Raw genomic sequence first — 20,137 nt, forward strand, 5'->3', positions numbered from 1 at the left:
TGATTTTTCAATCCTCAGGCATGGTAATATCAGGTAGGAATTATTTTAGGTTCAGGGAGTTCTTTGTAACTCCATAACTCTTAAAAGGCACAGTATTTTCCAGTCTACTCCATCAGTTTGTAATGACCATTCTGAAAAACCAGGTCCATTCATAAAGAAACTAATAGGAGAAACAAAAAAAAATCAAAATCGACAACCAAAAATGGCATTTTCATGGGAAAATCATATGTAAAAATTATTCAAAGTTCATCAAATGTTGCATGGTGCATACTTATGTTAACAATATTCATTGTTTAAAAAATATTTCAATGGACATACTCCTACTAAAATAATATTTAATATTGTCTTGGGTATAACCAAACCAAACCAAAACCATTGTCATCAAGTTTATTCCAACTCATTGCAAAGAGTAGAGCTGCCCCTAAGGGTTCTAAGAATAGCTGGTGGATTCGAATTGCTGGCCTTTTGGTTAGCAGCCAAGCTCTTAACCACTGCCTGTACTTCTACTATGAAAACTTATTTAGTTTTGTGAAATTTGAATGTTCCTGGGTGTTCTGTATTATACCTGGCCATTTTTTTATCCTAACCTTAATTTGTTGCTGCTATTGGCTCCAATTTATGGTGACCCCATGTATAACAGAATCAAATGATTTCCATGCATGTGCCATCTTCATGATCATTGGTAATTTTGAGTCCATTATTGGTAATATTGTGTCAACCCACCCCATTGAGCATTCCCTCCTTTTTCTTGGCCCTCTACTTGACCAAACATGAAGTCCTTTTCTAGCTATTGGTCTTTCCTGATGATACACCCAAGGTATGCCTAATCTTAATAGATTTATATTAAAGTGGTGTTGAATTTTCAGGTATTTCTAACTCCCTCTTCACTTTCAATAATCAAATGCCAATGTTAGCTTCCATAAATCAAATAGAGCTATGACACACTTTTAATTTATAGGATTTAATGTTCTAAAAACACCACAGAGCTCATGGAATTCCAGTTAACAAAAAAGAAAATGAGTATTTGTGGTGCAATTGAATGAATCATCTGTGAGTGTCCATAATAGTGTCTGCAGTCAGGAATCAGGAGTTACAGTAAATAACCAAAATCCACATGATAATCAGAATCAAAGACAATTTTTTATTCACTCACCTTGAGTAGAGAATCAGATTCACTTTTCTCAAATAAATTTCTTGTTTTCTTTGGTAGGATGAATTTATGATTTTCCTTCCCTTTGTTGTATTCCCTGAGGAATTAGTATGCATTTCACTGATTATGCTCAAATCATCTGAGGGACTTAAAAAATTGCCTTGATGTGCCTGCTAGTTATACAAGACACCTTACATATTCTCCAGTGAAAAGAAGGAAAGGACAGTTCAATGAAAGGAACAAAACATAAGGGATATATACAGTCTCATGGAACCTACATGATGTAAATGTACTTGTTCAAGAACACAGTCAAAAAATATAAACACAGTGGAGGAAAAAAAAATAATTGTATGTCAGCTCAATTTCAGTAAAACTGGAAGAGTTGCAAAGTCATGATGAAATAGTAAATGCCGGTATCATCATTACATAGGATTTTTTCTTTGAATTTATTACCAAGAGAAATATCTAGCAGGTACTCTGTTATAAATTTATCATTTAACTCTTACATATATTAAACCCATCATTTAACTCATACATTTAGCCCATACTATTTCTATTATGGTGTTCGTGGGTGATGTATATGGTCAACACACTCTGCTGCTAACAAAAAGTTTAAAAGTTCAAGTTCACCCAGAAGAGCCTTAGAAAAAAGGCCTGGCATTCTACTTAAAAAAAAAAAAATCGGCCATTGAAAACTTCAGTGGAGTGCAGTTCTACTTTGACATACATGAAGTCGCCATGACTCAGAAACTACTCAAAGGCAACTAGTATTCTTATATTCAGAAGACACTGAGCTCAGTTAAACTATGCAATTTTCCTGAAATTTCACAATTGGTGACTAGAGGATTTGAGATTAAAACACGATGTCTCCTGGCTCATGTGATATATTTACCTCTGATCTTTGATTGTAAAAGAAATATGCCTTCTTTTTCTTGAAGGACAGCAGGTATTTGCAACCAGGTTGCTTGGTTGGCCTGTTTCCTTTCTGTAGAATTCCAGGAGGCAGGAACTCTCCTTCCTTTTTTACCTGTCTCTGTCCCTTTCAATCTAAGCTGAAGGGGTTTCATCTAGGATGGGTAATTAGGTCCATCTGTCACAGACATAATGTCTTTAGCAAAAGAGAGTGTAGCCACTTTCTTTGATGAAAGATTTCCAGGACACATTTCCTTAGTTTGTACAACAGAATTTTCCAAATCTTTAAGTTCTGGTTTCATTTGCAAAGTTCCCTTTTAAGTCTCTTCGAACATTTGTTTATAATACTTTGTCTTCTCAAGGTGCTCTTTGAAACCTTCTGTTCAGCTCTTTTACTTCATCATTTCTTCCACTAGTTTTTAGCAGCTCTACATTCAAGGGCAAGTTACAGTGTCTCTTCTGACATCAAATTTTTTACCCCATCTTTCCTGTCTTTTTAATGACCTTTCGCTTTCTTCAAGCATTGTGTCCTTCATGTCATCCCCCAACTCTTCTGGTCTTCAATCATTAATGCTTTATGGGTCAAATGTATTCTTCAGATGGTGTCTAAATTAAGATGGGATGTACTCAAAGTCATATTTTGGCTCTTGTGGACTTGTTTTAATTTCTTTCAGCTTTAACTTGAACTTGCGTATAAGCAATTGGTGGTATTTTCCACAGATGGCCAGTGGCCTTGTTCTTATTGATGAAATTAAGCTTCCCCAACATCTCTTCACACAGATGCAGTATATTCAATTTCTATGTAATCCATCCAGTGAGGTGCGTATGTACAGTCACCATTTATGTTGCTGAAAAAAGATATTTGCAATGAATAAATCATTGGTCTCTCAAAATTCTATCATGCAATCTCCTGTGTTGTTTCTGTCACCAAGGCCTGATTTTCCAACCACCAATCCTTCTTCTTTGTTTCCAACTTTTTCATTCCAATCACTAATAGCTATCAATGCCTCTTGACTGAATGTTTGATCAATTTCAGCCTGGAGAAGTTGATAAAAATCTTCAATTTCTTCATCTTTGGCATTAGTGGTTGGTGTATAAATTTGAATAATATTGATATTAACTGATCTTCATTGTAAGTATATAGATATTATCCTAACACAGACAGTGTTGTACTTCAGGATAGATTTTGAAATGTTCTTTTTGAAAATGGATGTGATGCCATTTTTCTTCAGTTTGTCATTCTTGGCGTAGTAGACCACGTGAGTGTACAATTCAGAATGGTTGATACCAGTCCATTTCAGCTCATTAATGCCTAGGATATTGATCTTTATGTGTTCCACTTCATTTTAGATGACTTCCAATTTTCCTAGATTCATACATCATACACTCCACATTGTAATTTATTAATGGATATTTGCAGCTATTTCTTCTCATTTTGGATCTTGCTACGTGAGCAAATAAAGCTCTGAAAAACTTTATCCCACCCACATCATTAAGGTTGACTCGATTTAAGGAAGCAGCTCTTCCTCAGTTGTACTTTGAGTGATTTCAAACCTGAGGGGCTCATCTTCTGGCACTATATCAACCAATGTCCCACTACTATTCATAAGGTTTTCACCTGTCAATTTTTTTTCAGAAGTAGACCACCAGGTTCTTCTTCCTACTGTTTTAGTCTGGAAGCTCTGTTGAAGCTTGTTCACCATGGCTAACCCTGCTAGTATCTGAAATGCCAGTGGCATAGCTTCTAGCATCACAGCAACTCACAAGCCACCACGGTACAACTAGCTAGTACACCACTACTCATCTGTTACTTTGCCTTATTGTGGTGGCTTACATGTTGCTGTGACCACCACTCATAAGTTTAAAACTTATAAAATTGGGTAAAATACACGAATTTGCTTACCAAAAAGCTGAATTAATTTCAAGTAGGATAAATACAAAGAGATTCATGTTTAGACAAATTATAATCAAACTATCAAAGACGAAGAATTTTGAAAGCTACAAGCGAATTGCAACTGAACACACACTTGGAATTTCAGTAAGATTAACAGTTTGTTTCTCAGCAGAAAGCATGGAGGTTTAAAGGCAGTGGGATTACATGTTTCAAGTGCTAGGATAAATAGCACATGTAATCGAATTACATGTCTGACAAAATTACCCTAAAATTAAGGAAGCTGTACAAGATGAAACGAAAGGACAATAGATAGTAAGGCAACATGATACCTAAAAATAAATAACATTGATAATTGATAAATGTATAAGCAAATATAACAGCCAATATCAGTATATTTTGCTTCTTAAATCCTCTTTAGCTGCGAAAGCTAAACCAAAATAAACAGATGAGATATGTGTCGATGTCACTTAATGTTATCGATTGAATTGTGTCCCTCTCAAAAAAATGTGTGTCAACTTGACTAGGTCATAATTCCCAGTATTGAGTGATTGTCCACCATTTTGTTATCTGATGTGATTTTCCTATGTGTTATAAATCCTACCTCTATGATGTTAATGAGGCAGGATTTAGAGGTAGTTATGTTAATGATGCAGGACTCAGTCTACAAGATTAGGTTGTGTTTTGAGTCAACCTCTTTTGAGAAATAACAGAGAGAAATGGACAGAGAGATGAGGGACCTCATACCACCAAGAATCTAGTGACAGGAGCAGTGTGTGTCCTTTGGACTCACAGCCCCTGCACTGAGAATTTCCTAGAACAGGTGTTATCACCGAGGGAACAGAGGTCCTCCAGGCTCAATGGGCCCTTGTCTTTCTCTTGTAAGAAAACGTAGAGGAGGCAAATTTGGGTCCAGCTCTAAAAAGTTTATTTTACTTGTGACAAATAAAAGGAGTCGGTGGGGGCTTATGCCTCTCCAAAAGACTGATTCAAAAAGAGAAGCAAGACTAGGGCTTATTTGGGTTTGGTGGAGACATCACAGCAATGGATATTTAGTGGGTTTCTTTCAAGGGATGGGTACTTCTCAGAATGGCAGTATATACTAATTAGGTTGCATGTGTATCTGGAATCCAAGATGGAACCTGCTGATATTCAAGATATAGTCCTCTTGGCAGCCCTTTGCACCACGTATTATGGGATATAACATAAGTGCACTGATCTTCGGCATTACATCGTCATCTTTGGTGGGCCAAGGAAGGTTAAACAGCAGTCGCACTTTGCTCTTCTGTGCATGGGGAGCCTGTAAAAAAGGAAGGGACTAGAAAAACACTAGGAAGGAGATAGTAAATCACAGGTTGTTTCAACCTAATCTCATGTTGTCAGGGTGTGGTTCCTGTTTACCCAATTTCTAGATGGTAATCTTTTAACAGCTCTTCTGTTCTGCCAGCAGAGTTAACACTATCTGTCTCACAGGGGAAGATTGATGGGAAGGACCTTCCTCCAGAGCTGACCGAGAAACCCTTCCCCTGGAGCCAGTGCCCTGAATTTGGATTTCTGACCTACTAGACTGTGAGAGAATAAATTTTTGTTTGTTAAAGCCATCCACTCGTGGTAATTCTGTCACAGCAGCACTAGATGACTAAGATATCCCATTATGGTAGAATTTATTTAAATGTTTGTTTACTAGCTTCTTATTTACCAGTTTAAAACATTTTCTTAGGGGACCATATATGCCAAAGCAAAGCAGAGAAGAAAGAAATCAAATTAAATACTGACAAATCAAAATTATCTAGTCTACTTCACACTTTTTAGTACTCCATAGTTAAGAATTTATTTTCACAGTAGAATTGATTCATAACAAAATGACAAATAAATTATTCATCTGTTAATAGGACACAATAATTCTTTGACTGTAACACTATTTACGCTGCTGCTTCAGGCCTAGAAAATGCAATGGGAAAAAGATTGAAAGACCCTTGCCCTTAAAAAAACTGACAGAAACAATCATATGTTTTATTGATCAAGAGTGTGTTCAAGTTTATCATTGTGGAAGTGTGAGGGTTTATGAAATCATATAAGTAAGCAATGCATAGGAAGCAAGGAACGATGGGGAAGAAATGACAGTGTAAAATAGGATTAATATGTCTTATTATAACCAATGTGATAGTATCTGATTTATAATTAGCCTTTGCTTTGGAACCAAAAGGAATGCATTTATATCTACTAAAAATATTATCAAGCGACATTGCCTTTTGCATTGTTTACTAAAACAAGGGTGAATATTAAATACAAAGTTGGCAATGATTTTTAAAAACCCTATGGAAGGCATTTTTTACCTCTTTGTTCCTCAAGCTGTATATCAAAGGGTTAAGCATGGGTATGACTAAAGTGTAAAACACAGAGGCCATTGTGTCAGTATCATTTGAGTGAGAAGATTTGGGCTGGACATACATAAATAATAGAGTCCCATAAAACACAACTACCACTGTCAGATGAGAACCACATGTGGAGAAAGCTTTTTTCCTGCTCTTGGCAGAATGCATTCGAAATATGGCTATCAGAATCAGCTGGTAAGACAGCAGGACAACCAGGAGGGAGGATATCAAATTAAATGCTGAAAATATCATAAGCATCAATTCTATTTCTTGTAAATTTGAGCAGAGTATAGATAACACGGGAACTCCATCACGGTAGAAATGACTGATGACATTAGAACCACAGAAGATGGAAGTAAAAGTCTTACTGGTGAACATCAGAGCCTGGAAAGAACTGTAGAAATATGGAATGCCCACAAGCAAATAACAAAGTCTTTGGGACATGATAACATTGTAGAGCAGAGGGTTACAGATAGCCACATAGCGGTCATAGGCCATGGCTGATAGGATAAAAAGTTCACTGATAATGAACAAAATGAAGAAAGCCATCTGTGTGGCACATGCATAATAAGAAATGGTATTTTTATCCACAACAAAATTTACCAACACCTTGGGGCAAATGACAGTAGAATTACCAAGATTAATGACGGCCAAGTGTCTGATGAAAAAATACATAGGCGTGTGTAGGCGGGAGTCCATCTTGGTCAAGATGATCATGCCCAGGTTGCCCACCACAGTGATCATGTAGATGATGAGGAAGACCCCAAAAAGGGGTAGCTGAAGTTCGGGTTTCCTTGTGACTCCCATTAGAATGAATTCAGTTGGCATTGTTAGATTCTGTTGGCCCATTTAGTCTAGTTACCTCTTCTGGAAAAAAACAGACGGTTTGGTATTAGCTTTCATGTAGTATTTTCTAATCAAGTTATAATATATTATAGCAATGGAAGTTTTTTTTTCCTCATATTTTTTGTTGTTATCTGTCATTGAGTTAGCCTCGACTCACAGTGACCACAAACACAATGAAACAAAATACTGCCCAATCCTACACCATCCCTGTGATCTGTTTTGGATTGGACCCTTGCGATCCACAGGGTTTTCACTGGCTAATTAGGGGAAGTTGTGCACTAGGCGTTTTTTCCTAGCCTGCCTTAGTCTAGAACCTCCTCTGAAACCTATCCAGCATCATAGCAATACAGAATTCACTACTGACCGACCCAGTGGTGGTAGTGTATGAAGTATATTGGCCAGAAATTTAACCCAGGTTTCCCATGCAGAAGACTACCAGAGAACAACCACTGATCTTTTTCTTCATACTGTTGTTTTCTGTCATCATTGAGTCATTTCTGACTCATAGTGTCCCTATAGGATGGAATAGATCTTCCTCGTAGGGTTTCCAAGGCTGTAATCTCTACAGAAGCAGGTTGCCACATCATTCTCCCACAGAGTGGCTGATCTTTCTGTTCGCAGCCAAGCACTTAACCACTGTGCCACCAGGGCTCTTCATATGATTTTGAAGTTGAAGTAAACTTTAGAATCTTCTACAGCCAAAAAAAAAAAACTTTGCAGTCTAGTGGATTTCAACTCATAGTGGCCCTATAGGTCAGAGTGGAACTGCCGCATAAAGTTTCCAAAGAGTGGCTGGTGGATTCGAGTTGGAATCCACTTAAGCACTACACCACCATGTTTTCCACATCCAAAAATAAGGAGATCTGTGTGTAACACCTTACTCATTGATATAACATAGATTAAATTCTAAAGAAAGTCAACAGAAATTAATGTCTGTTGTGTCAATGAATAATGTGTTTTATGTGGATCTCCTGATTTGTGATATAGGAGTTCCTAAAGTTAACTTCAAAAATCCATAATGTTGTTAATACAGAAATAGTATATTTTATCTGTAAAATTACATCAAAGTTTTCCTTTAGTCCACTTTATTTTTGTCTGAGAATTTCTGTGGGATTTTGATAATTTTAGAGGAAGAAGCAGGGACAATCTGAGTTTAGTGACACTTATGTGTTATAACCCACTGCCACTGAGTCGATTCCAACTCATAGAGACCCTGTAGGACAAAGGAGAACTGCCTCATAGGGTTTCCAAGGCTGTAATTTTTATGGAAGTTAGCTGACTGCCACACTTTTCTCACCCAGAGCAGCTGATGGGTTCCAACCACCAACTCTCCATTTAGTAGCAGAAAACTTAACCACTCTGCAACCACAGTTTGCCCACCATATTCACAACTGAGGACACATTCTCTTCCCATTCTGACTTCTGCTGTATTGCACTTCACCTACTGTCGATTTGCAATGGAGTGTCAACAGATATTCCTGGGGCCCAGGTAAATGAGAACTGAGTTAACGATAATTTATTTGAGGCTTAGTAGGTATATTTTTTATGGTTCAAAGACAATGGAAAGTATCATTTAATAAGGTGATCTTTCTGTTATTGGAATAAAAAAAAAAAACTAAGAATTCACCTAGCACCTGGTAGGTTGAGATGTGTGTTGAATATAATTAATACTCATTAAATTTTATAAATTTTTATAAATTTTATAAATTTATAAAATTTAATAAAAGTATTAATTATATGCATAGATTTTATAATTTTTTGACCAAGGTCAGTTTGTTTATAAATAAAATTTGTTTCTTTTTGCCTGTTTGTTTTCATTCTTTTTAAACGTTCGTATTCATGCTTCAATTTGTGTTTATACTTGCATGTCATTTTTTAATGAAAACCCCCAAATATGTATAAGTTACAAAACATACAAGATCCTGATATACACTTGTTATAATCTATGGCTTCTACCAATATTCAGGGATTTTGACTAATTGTATATGCACTATTTCTTCTAATATGACACTATAGAGGTGATAGTTTCCATAAGGCATTTGGAATATTTATTTGTGTATTTATTACATTATATACTGCAGACTGCCAATTTATTTCTGGAACTCTATAATACAGAATTTATAGAGTTTAAGACAGTGATTTCAAATATCTTAGTGATAAATTTTGTACCTTCGTGTCATGAAGTTTTACGAAGACAGTCAATAAATCAAAGTGGAACTACTCATTTGGAACTAATGAATCCCTTTAGTGGAATCCACTTGTTTTCCCTTTTAACCTCTCCTCACATTCATTGTCCCATCAAAGGAAACCAAGGGCTCTGTAAGCATGATTTTCAACTGGAACACTAAGTGGCATTCCAAATATTTAGTGATATAAAATGTAGGATATAATTACTATTATGTGATATAATGCCCATGGTTAGTTTGCACAACTATTAGAAACTTTCAGGGGCCCCCAGCAAGGTCTAAGTCTACAGTATGGACTAGCTGAAGTTCAGAGCTGGAGTACAGATGGATGTTTGATAAGGATGACTTTTGATCCTGAGGCTGAATGGAATTTTCAGGAGAATAGCAGTAATCCTAGAAATATGCTAATTTTTCATTTGATTTTGCCAGCCTGAACCAGGAGATTGGGAGGCAGGATAATACTAGAGATTGGTGAGTCACCTCTGTCCCTTCTTTTTTTAGATAAGCTCTCTATTATTTCTGCCCTCAGCTCCAATCTTCTTTCCAGGTCCTTCCTGTCTCACAGAGTAAGAACTATAAACCTATGTTCTTTTGAAAACTTTATCTCAAATTTGTTGTATAGCAAAGCCTGATATCATGGCATTTTCCTGTAGACTATTGGATTGAGGTAAGGAATTCAGATTTTTACTTCCAGTTCTATGACTTTTAAGTTTTCAATGTTCTCTAAGAATTATTCTAATGATTATTGAATCTACAAACAACTTCATTGTTGTTCACTACCTCTCTCTGAAGATGTCTAGATTTTACCTTTTTGGAAAAGGGTATCTATAATCAGTCCTAGACATCAAAATATGTACATTTTTCATATCTCTAAGTAGTGATCAGGAAGAATATACAAGAGTACAGATAAATTATTTTTCAGTTATCAGACATGGTAATATCAGGTAGGAATTACCTTGGGTTCAGGGAGTTCTTCATAACTCCGTAATTCTTAAAAAACAGTATTTTCCAGCCTACTCCATCAGTTTGTATTGCCCATCCTGAAACACCAAGCCTATTAGTAAAGAAACTAGCAGGGAAAACAAAGAACAAACAATATTATCATCATTAATAACCAAAAAATGGTGAGTTTTTTATGGAAAATTCTTATGTAAAAATTATTCAAAATTTATGCAATGCTGCATGGGGCATACTTATACTAAAAATATTCATTTTTTAACAAACATTTCATTGCACATTCTCTTCCTGAAAGAATATTTATTTAACATTGTCTAGGCATAATTCTAATAAAAATTATTTATTTTTGTGAAATTCATTTGTGTCTGGACATTCTGTGTTATACCTGGCAATCCTAACCTTGATTTGATGTTGTTGTTTATTGCTGTTGAATTGGCTCTGACTTATGGTGACTCCATGTATAATAGAATAAAATGATGCTCATTCATGTTCCATAGTCATTATTGTTGGTATGTTTATGCACTTTATTGGTACTATTGTGTCAATCCATCCAATTGAGAGTCCCTTCCTCTTTGTTGACCCTCTACTTGACCAAAAGTGATGTTCTTTTCTAGCAATTTGTCTTTCCTGATGTGTCCAAAGTATGTCTAACCTTAATAAAAAAAAAAAAAAAAATTAATAGATTTCATTAAATTAAATTTGTGTTGAATTTTCAGGTATTCCTAGTTCGCACTTCACTTGCGTAATCAAATGCCAGTATCAGTTCCTATAAAGCAAGTGGAGCTGGAGCTCACTCTTAATTTATAGGATTTAATGTCCTAAAAACACCATTGAGCTCCATGGAATCCTAGTTAAGAAAAGGGAAAATGAATGTGGTGAAGCTGAAGGGGTAATTTGTGAGTGGCCGTAATAGTGTCTGCATTCAGGTGTTAGGAGTGATAGTTAATGACCAAAATCTACCTGATAATCAGAATCAAAAATAATTTTACCCACTCACCTTGAGTAGAGAATCAGATTTGCTTTCCTCAAATGACTCTCATGTTTTCTTTGGTAGGATGAATTTATGATTTCCCTTCCCTTTGCCATATTCCCCAGAGAATTAGCATGCATTTCGTTGATTATGCTCAAAATATCAGAGGGACTTAAGAATTTGCCTGGATGTGCCTGCTAATCATCCAAGAAAACCTACATATTCCCTGGTGAAAAGAAGGAAGGGGTAATTCAATGAAAGAACAAAGCATAATTCATGCATACAGTCTCATGGAACCTATCTGATGTAAAGGTACTAATTCATTTACACAGTGAAGAAATATAGACACAATGGGGAAAAAATGTATATCAGCTCAATCTCAGTAAAACTGGAACAGTTGCAAAGTCAAGATGAAATAATAAATGCCAGTGTCATCATTACATAGGATTTTTCTTTGAATTTATTACCAAAAGAAATATGTAGAAGGCACTTTGCTACAAATATATCAGTTAACTCATACCTATGTTAAAGCCATCATTTAATTTGTAATCTAACCCATACTATTTCCATATTTACTGGGTAGTGTAAGCGCTTAACACACTCTACTGCTAACTAAAAAGGTTGAAAGTTCAAGTCCACCGAAAAGAGCCTCAGAAGAAATGCCTGGCATTCTGGTTTTTAAAAAAGTTAGCCACTGAAAACTCTATAGAGTACTGTTCGTCTCTGACACACATGGGGTTGCCATAGTCAGAATCTATTCTAAGACAACTGGTAATCTCATATTCAGAAGAGATTTAGCTCAGCTGAAACATGTAATTTGCCTGAAATTACATATTAATAACTAGAGAATTTGAAATTAAAACTTTATCTTTCCCGTCCCACACCTCTAAATAAGGTTATATTTACCTTTCCTTTCATATGACAAACCCATAAGAATTATTGTAATGCAATCAGTTACCACGTAATTGTCCAAGTTGAGGAGTTCCTTAGCTACCATTTCGCCCGGGTTGGATAACGTTCAGTAGAACCTCATAAAAAAAAAAAAAAAAATTGAGTCAAATTTACTTGTAAGAAGATATATCTCATCTCATAAAATTTTACCCATGCTTCCTTCCTTGGGGACTTCCGTATGTACAGGAATTGAGGAAACATGGTATATGATGAAACCCAATGATCAGAACGGTACACACTGATGAGTTTTGACAAATGCGTTTTATTTGTACCAACATAAATCAAGATCTAGAACATTGTCAATACAAAGAAAGTTCCTTCGTGCTATGCCCTCTTCACACATGACCACTTATGTCACTAAGGGATTAGCATTATATTATCTCCAGGCAACTCCAGTTCTGAGTTCTGTTACTAGATTTCTTTTCCCTGTATGTGAAATTCACATGAGTCAAACAGTACAATAAGCACTCTCAGTCTTCTTTGAATCATCATATTGTGCTTACATTTAACCATATTGTATTTGTATTGGTGTGTAGTATTCCACTTGTGAATATATCACAATTCTTACATACCACTTGAACTTAGGCTTATAATAAAACAAATCTAGCACAATCATTCTTATATATTTGTGGACATATCCTCTAATTTACCTTGGTTAGAGAAGATAACTGAAGAAGAACTGTTGTGTTTAAATTATGGTATTGAATATTGAATATACATGGACTGTCAGAAGAACAAACAAATCTGTCTTGAAAGAAGTATAGCTGGAATGCTCCTTAGGAGCAAGGTTGACCAAGGCTTCCTCTCACTTATTTTGGACATGTTATCAGGAGGGACCAATTCCAGGATAAGGAAATCATGTTTAGTCACTGAAAAAGAGGAAGACCATCAACAAGATGGACTGACACAGTGGCTACAGCAATGGACTCAAACATAGCAATGATAGTGAGGGCGGTTAATAACTAGAGGATTTGAGATTAACACCTGTTATCTCCTGGCCCAAATCCCTAAATAAGTGATATATTTAACTTTTTCTCTCATATGGTAAACCCATAAGAATTACTGGAATACAATGTGTTACCACATAATCCAACAATGCATACCACCACTGTTGGATAAGGTTTAGTAGAAGCGCATAGTGAGTCAAATTTATTTGTAAGAGAATATATATTTTCTCATAAAATTTTATCCATGTCTTCTTTCTTGATGACCTCCATGTGTGTAAGAATTGAGGAAAATTTGCATACATGAAACACAGTGATCAAAAGGGTACACATTGATGATTTTGAAAACACTATGTCCTTCAACAAATGAATGGATAAAGAAAATATGGTATATTCATTAAATGAAATATTGTTCAGTCATAAAAAAATGTTATAGTGATACATGCTATGATGCGGATGAACCTGAAATATCTAATGCTAAATGAGAAAAGCAAAAAACGGAAGATCACATATTGAACTTTTCCATTTATATGCAATAACCAGAATAGGAAAATTCACAGAGACAAAGAGCAGATTAGTGGTTGTCGGGGGTCATGTGAAGGCAACCTGATAGAGGAGAGATATCTTAATCCATAAAATTTTTTTTTTTTTTTAAAGGAGGACTTTTATCAGGCTGATATAAATTATTTCACCCTAGGTAAATGTGTTGGTTGCACAATATTGTGAATATAATAAAAGTCACTGGAAAGAACACTTTTAAATGGTTCATTTTTTGTGTTGTTCAATTTCACTTCAATAAATAATTATAAATACACCTCTCACCTCTGTACTGTATTTCTTGTCTATTAATGCTCTATTGATCAAATTCTTCATTTTAACCATTTCTTCTGCGTTCTAGAATTTTAAGAACGGTATTTTTTCTGCATAATATAGAAAAATGTTTAAGTTTCACAAGATGTAGATATTTAGAATTTGGATTAATAAATATATAAGTTTATATTGAATGAAAGATTGTGTTAAAAAATTAATTCAATGTGCACTTCGTATTAGCCCAGACCAGACCCAGTGTCGTCGAGTCAATTCCGACTCATAGCGACCCTACAGGACAGAGTAGAACTGCTCCGTAGAGTTTCCAAAGAGCGCCTGGGGGATTCGAACTGCCGGCCCTTTGCTTAGCAGATGTAGCACTTAACCACTACGCCACCACTTTATATTAGACATTGCATTTTTCTTCATTGCCTTTATACGTACATAATACATGCACATATATATCAATACACAAGCTCAATCACGTGCTGTTAAGCAAAAGGTTGGCGGTTGAAACCCACCCAGGAAGGCCTGCAAGAAAAGCTTTGTGTTCTGCTTATGAATACTCACCCCCTGAACCCTGACATAACAGAGGTCTATTCTGACACACGTGTGGTCAACATGATTGGAAGTTGACGTGGCAAAGGTAGACATATAAATAAGAGTGTGTGTGTTTCTTTTATCTGAAATCGATTTTTCAAGCTCTTAATTTCCCTTTTTGTTGATTCAGTACAGTCTTCAATCATACATATATACGTATATGTACATATAAGTCATATAAAATATACTACAAATTAAAATACATAAATCTGTAATTTTATTCCTAAATATGGTGTTATGATTACATATATAATTTTCTGTTTAACTGTTTTACCACAGTAGCTTTCCTGACATAAATTACTGTTGTGATTTCTTGAACAATTTTGAGTCTTTCCAAAATATATAATCATTCTGCATTTCTGATGACATTTCCATTTTAGTTCAGTATTGAGTATTATGCATATTTTCTAGCTCCGTCAGATAGTATAAAATTTCCAAGAAAATATGTACTTTAGGTATAACATACCAAAGTTTGCACTTCTCTAGATGCATGGAACGCATCATTGTGGAGACCAGAATAAAATCAAGGTGGGGTAAGGACAGTCATCATTAGGGTGAAATGTCTTTACATTCTTGTTTTACCAGCCATCTTATTGGGCTATTCAGTATTTTTCTAGAATCCTGTCTATGCCAAGGAAAAACAGAGAGTTAACACTATTTCACTGTTGTTTTGTGTAAATTATGACACTTGATAAGGGTTTTGTAATTAACCTAATGAAGATGAAGACAACATGGAAGTTAGGAAAATTTTTTGTTTGAAGGGAAGAAAGTTTGAAATATTATAAATATTTTTCCCCAAAGTCTTCTAGTGAATAAAAAGAAATTAATGGTGAAAGTAACTACTACTTCAGTAGAATAGCTATTCATTCAGGTGAATTTAGCTAACCATCCTTTACATCCTCTACAAGTAAAGAGAACAATATCCACACTTTACCTTTAGTAAAATATGTGGGTGTTCAGCAATAAAATTGTTTCACTCTTGAGTAACATGCCCTATTGACACATTGTTCTTCCTTCTGTACACATATAATATTCTCCAACACATTGAAAATATGAATTAGAAAGTACGTCAATATTTTCTCTTGGTTTTACGATAGTTTTTTAATCCTCATAATCTATAACAATTATTATCTTTAATAAATACTTTAGTCCTTCACATCAGGCATCCTTAATATTTTTTTTTCACTTCCTTCTCTTCTCCACCCTGTCTCTCTTCATTTTTCAGTATCTTTTTTTTCTTTTCTAACTACTGTCTGTGTGTGAAGAATAGGATAGTGAGAATCAGCATGCAGGGCTAGTTATCTCAGAAGGAAGGAAGCCAAATTAGATGATAGCAAATCAAAATTACCTAGCACACATCACAGATGTTGGAATATAACATAGATAAGAAGTGATTATCACAGGAGAAGAGACAGAAGGCTAATATTCTATTCATGGGGTCAATATGAACACAGATCATGCTTTGTCTCCAATTCTGATTAAAATCTTATATTAGTCTCAGAAAAGACATGAAAACAAGTTTTAAAAGATTCCTGTCAAAAAAAAAAAAAAAAGAAAGAAAAGAAAACTCAGTTGAAACAAACACATAGTTTACTGAATAGTTGCAGAATAAATATTTCTGTGGGGGAACTATGAGGTTCTAAGTTCTAACGGAATCACATAAGGAAGGAATGAATAGGAAGCAAGCTGTGATGAGGAAGAACTGGTATTTAATTTGGGGTATATATTATGAGAATTAATTTGGATGTATATATAAAGTATTTGTTTCTGCATTTAGTTAGTCTTAGCTCTGGTGCCAAATAGAATGTTATTCTGCATTGTAGAAATATCATCCAGTGATATCTGCCTCAGAACAGTATCACATTTTGAATACTAAATACAAAGATTTCATGGATTCTTAATGATCCTGTGGAAGGCATTTTTTACCTCTTTGTTCCTTAAGCTGTAGATCAAGGGGTTAAGCATGGGAATGACTAAAGTGTAAAACACTGAGGCCATTTTGTCAGTTTCAAATGAATGAGCAGATTTGGGCTGCAAATACATGAAGAGTAGGGTCCCATAGAACACAACCACCACTGTCAGATGAGAACCGCATGTGGAGAAAGCTTTTCTCCTGCCCTCAGCAGAATGCATTCGAAATACGGCTATCAGAATCAGCAGGTAGGACAGCAGGACAACCAACAAGGTGGAAATCAGATTAAATGCTGAAAACATTATGATCAACAGCTGTACCTCTTGTGCATTTGAGCAGAGCATAGGTATCAGGGGGACATCATCACAGTAGAAATGACTGATGACATTAGAGCCACAGAAGGTCAAAGTGAAAATCTTAATGGTGAACATAAGGGACTGAAACGTACTATAGAGGTATGGAATACCCACAAGCACATGGCAACGTCTTGGGGACATGATAACATTGTAGAGCAGAGGGTTACAGATGGCCACGTAGCGGTCATAGGCCATGACCGACAGGATGAAAAACTCACTGATAATGAACAAAAGGAAGAAAGCCAGCTGGGTGGCACATTCATAATAGGAAATGATATTTTGATTCACAACAAAATTTACCAGCATCTTGGGACAAATGACAGTAGAATTACCAAGATCAATGACGGCCAGGTGTCTGATGAAAAAATACATCGGCGTGTGTAGGCGGGAGTCCACCTTGGTCAGGAGGATCAGGCCTAGGTTTCCCATCACTGTGATCATGTAGACGAGGAGGAAGACCCCCAAAAGGGGCAGCTGCAGTTCAGGGCGCCTTGTGACTCCGATTAGAATGAATTCAGTCATCACCGTTAGGTTCTTTTGGTCCATTTAGTTCAGTTATCTTTTCTGGGAAAAAAAAAAAAAAAAGAGGGGTTGGTATTATCTTTCACACAGCACCAACTAAACAACAGAAGGCAAGAATTCTACCATTCTACCACTGAGCCACCGATGCTCTCTTCCTTCATATGTGTGGTGAAAAAACATTAATTCCTATGTCTTATTTTAAAGTTAAAATAATCTTTAGAATCTCCATCTGAAAATATGAGGAATTCATATAAAACACATTATTTATTGATACAGCATAGATTAAGTTCTAAATTGGGTCAACATAATTTGTTGTTTATATTCATTAGTAATAAACACATAGTTTTGCTACTGTAGAAATATTATATTTTATTTTATTTACGCAATGCAACAGCAGAATATTGACAGAGAACTGCCAGAAATTCAGGCCAGCCTCAGAAGAGGACGTGTAACCAGGGATATCATTGCTGATGTCAGATGGATCCTGGCTGAAAGCAGAGAATACCAGAAGGATGTTTACCTGTGTTTTAGTGACTATGTAAAGGCATTCGACTGTGTGGATCATAACAAATTATGGATAACATTGCAAAGAATGGGAATTCCAGAACACTTAATTGTGCTCATGAGGTCCCTTTACACAGGTCAAGAAGAAGTTGTTCGGACAGAACAAAGGGCCACTGATTGGTTTAATGTCAGGAAAGGTGTGCGTCAGGGTTGTGTTCTTTCACCATACTTATTCAATCTGTATGCTGAGCAAATAATAGGAGAAGAAGAATGGGACATCAGGATTGGGGGAAGACTCATTAACAACCTGTGTTATGCAGATGACACAACCTTGCTTGCTCAAAGTGAAGAGGACTTGAAGCACTTATTAATGAAGATCAAAGACCACAGCCTTCAGTATGGATTACACCTCAACATAAAGAAAAGAAAAATCCTCACAGCTAGACCAATGAGCAACATCATGATAAATGGAGAAAAGATTGAAGTTGTCAAGGGTTTAATTTTACTTGGATCCACAATCAACAGCCATGGAAGCCACAGTCAAGAAATCAAAAGACTCATTGCATTGGGTAAATCTGCTGCAGAGGACCTCTTTAAAGTGTTGAAGAGCAAAGATGTCACCTTGAAGACTAAGGTGCACCTGACCCAAGCCATGGTATTTTCAATCAAATCATATGCATGTGAAAGCTGGACAATGGATAAGGAAGACCGAAGAAGAATTGACACCTTTGATTTGTGGTGTTGGTGAAGAATATTGAATATACCATGGACTGCCAAAAGAACGAACAAATCTGTCCTAGAAGAAGTACAACCAGAATGCTCCTTAGAAGCAAGGATGGTGAGACTGCGTCTTGTATACTTTGGACATGTTGTCAGGAGGGATCAGTCCCTGGAGAAGGACATCATGCTTGGCAGTGTACAGGGTCAGTGGAAAGGAGGAAGACCCTCAAAGAGGTGGATTAACACAGTGGCTGTAACAACGAGCTCAAGCATAACAACGATTGTAAGAATGGCTCAGGGCCAGGCAATGTTTAGTTCTGTTGTGCACAGGGTTGCTATGAGTTGGAACTGACTCGAGGGCATCTAACAACAACAGCAACAATCATTTTACTTTAGGACACTTCTGTTTTTTGTCTGAGAACATTTGTAAGATGTTGATATTCTTAAAGAGAGTGAAAGAGATAACATGAAATTAATGAAACTTAAGTTTTTTGGCCCCTTATTTGCTCTGGGCCCTTCCAAGACCTTCAGCAAGACCTTAGCAATGTATCTTCATTAGTGTAGTTAAAGTAGAATATTTTAACCATTATCAGTTAATGGCACATTCACTTGCCATTTCAATCTCCTCTCCATTATACTTCACAAAATGTCAGTAGGCATTTCTAGGGTCAAAATGAATGGGAACTGAGTTAATGATACTTTGTTTGAGGCTGAGAAGACCTATCTTTACGGCTTGAAACACTGACATGGATAATTTAATAATGTTTTCATTCTGGTGTTAGGACAGCTTCTAAGAACATGTCTAGCACCCAGTTTGCTGAAACGTGTCTTTAATTTAAGAAAGTTTATATTTCTACATTTAATAATATTTGTCATTAAGGTCAGTTTGTTTATAATCTAATTTTGTTTCTATTTCCTTTCCATTTAAGTAATTATGTATATTTCTGTCTCAGTATTTATAAGTGTATTTGTTGTTTTAATAAAAATCTTCAAATTTATATAAGCTTCAAGACACAGAAGACCTGGATCCACTCCTGTTAAATTGATGGTTTATATCAGTGTTTGGAGATTTGGACTATTTAAAATGTATATGATCCATTTCCTCTAACATAATGACGTGGAGATGAGAGGCTCCATAAGGCATTTAGAATATGTACTTTTGAATTTATAACATCATATATCGCAAATTATCAATTTATTTCTGGACCTCTACAATTGAGAATTCATAGGGTAAAGGACTGTGATTTCCAAATGTCTTAGTGATAACACCAGTCCCTTCATTTTATAAAATTTTACAAAGAAAGTCATTTAATCAAAATGGGAATGCCCTGAATTGAAGTTAATGAAGCTTCTTTAGCTTAATCCAGTTGAATTCCCTTTTAACCTCTTCTCAAATTTATTGCCCACTCAAAGAAAACCTAGTATTCTGTAAAGCTTGATTTTTGATTGGAATAGTAAGAAGATTTCCAAATCCTCAGTGACGTAAAATACAGTCTAGAATTATTATAATGTAATAGAATGCCCAGGTTTAGCC

The 20,137-nt window shown here is 35.7% G+C and overlaps 2 protein-coding genes across 2 annotated transcripts; both read right to left on the bottom strand.

Moving 5' to 3' along the window:
• Window positions 1-5,550: 5,550 nt before the first annotated feature.
• On the bottom strand, window positions 5,551-8,612 carry LOC100664056 (olfactory receptor 8K5-like). The gene has a single exon (XM_003423086.3). The coding sequence runs from the start codon at window positions 7,175-7,177 to the stop codon at window positions 6,236-6,238; it is 942 nt and encodes a 313-aa protein (XP_003423134.2). The 5' UTR covers window positions 7,178-8,612; the 3' UTR covers window positions 5,551-6,235.
• Window positions 8,613-16,475: 7,863 nt separating this feature from the next.
• On the bottom strand, window positions 16,476-17,419 carry LOC100664338 (olfactory receptor 8K5-like). Its single transcript, XM_064289063.1, has one exon. The coding sequence runs from the start codon at window positions 17,401-17,403 to the stop codon at window positions 16,477-16,479; it is 927 nt and encodes a 308-aa protein (XP_064145133.1). The 5' UTR covers window positions 17,404-17,419; the 3' UTR covers window position 16,476.
• Between the last annotated feature and the right edge of the window lie 2,718 nt (window positions 17,420-20,137).

The sequence above is a fragment of the Loxodonta africana genome, chromosome 7 (assembly GCF_030014295.1).
Source record: "Loxodonta africana isolate mLoxAfr1 chromosome 7, mLoxAfr1.hap2, whole genome shotgun sequence".
Lineage (NCBI taxonomy): Eukaryota > Metazoa > Chordata > Mammalia > Proboscidea > Elephantidae > Loxodonta > Loxodonta africana.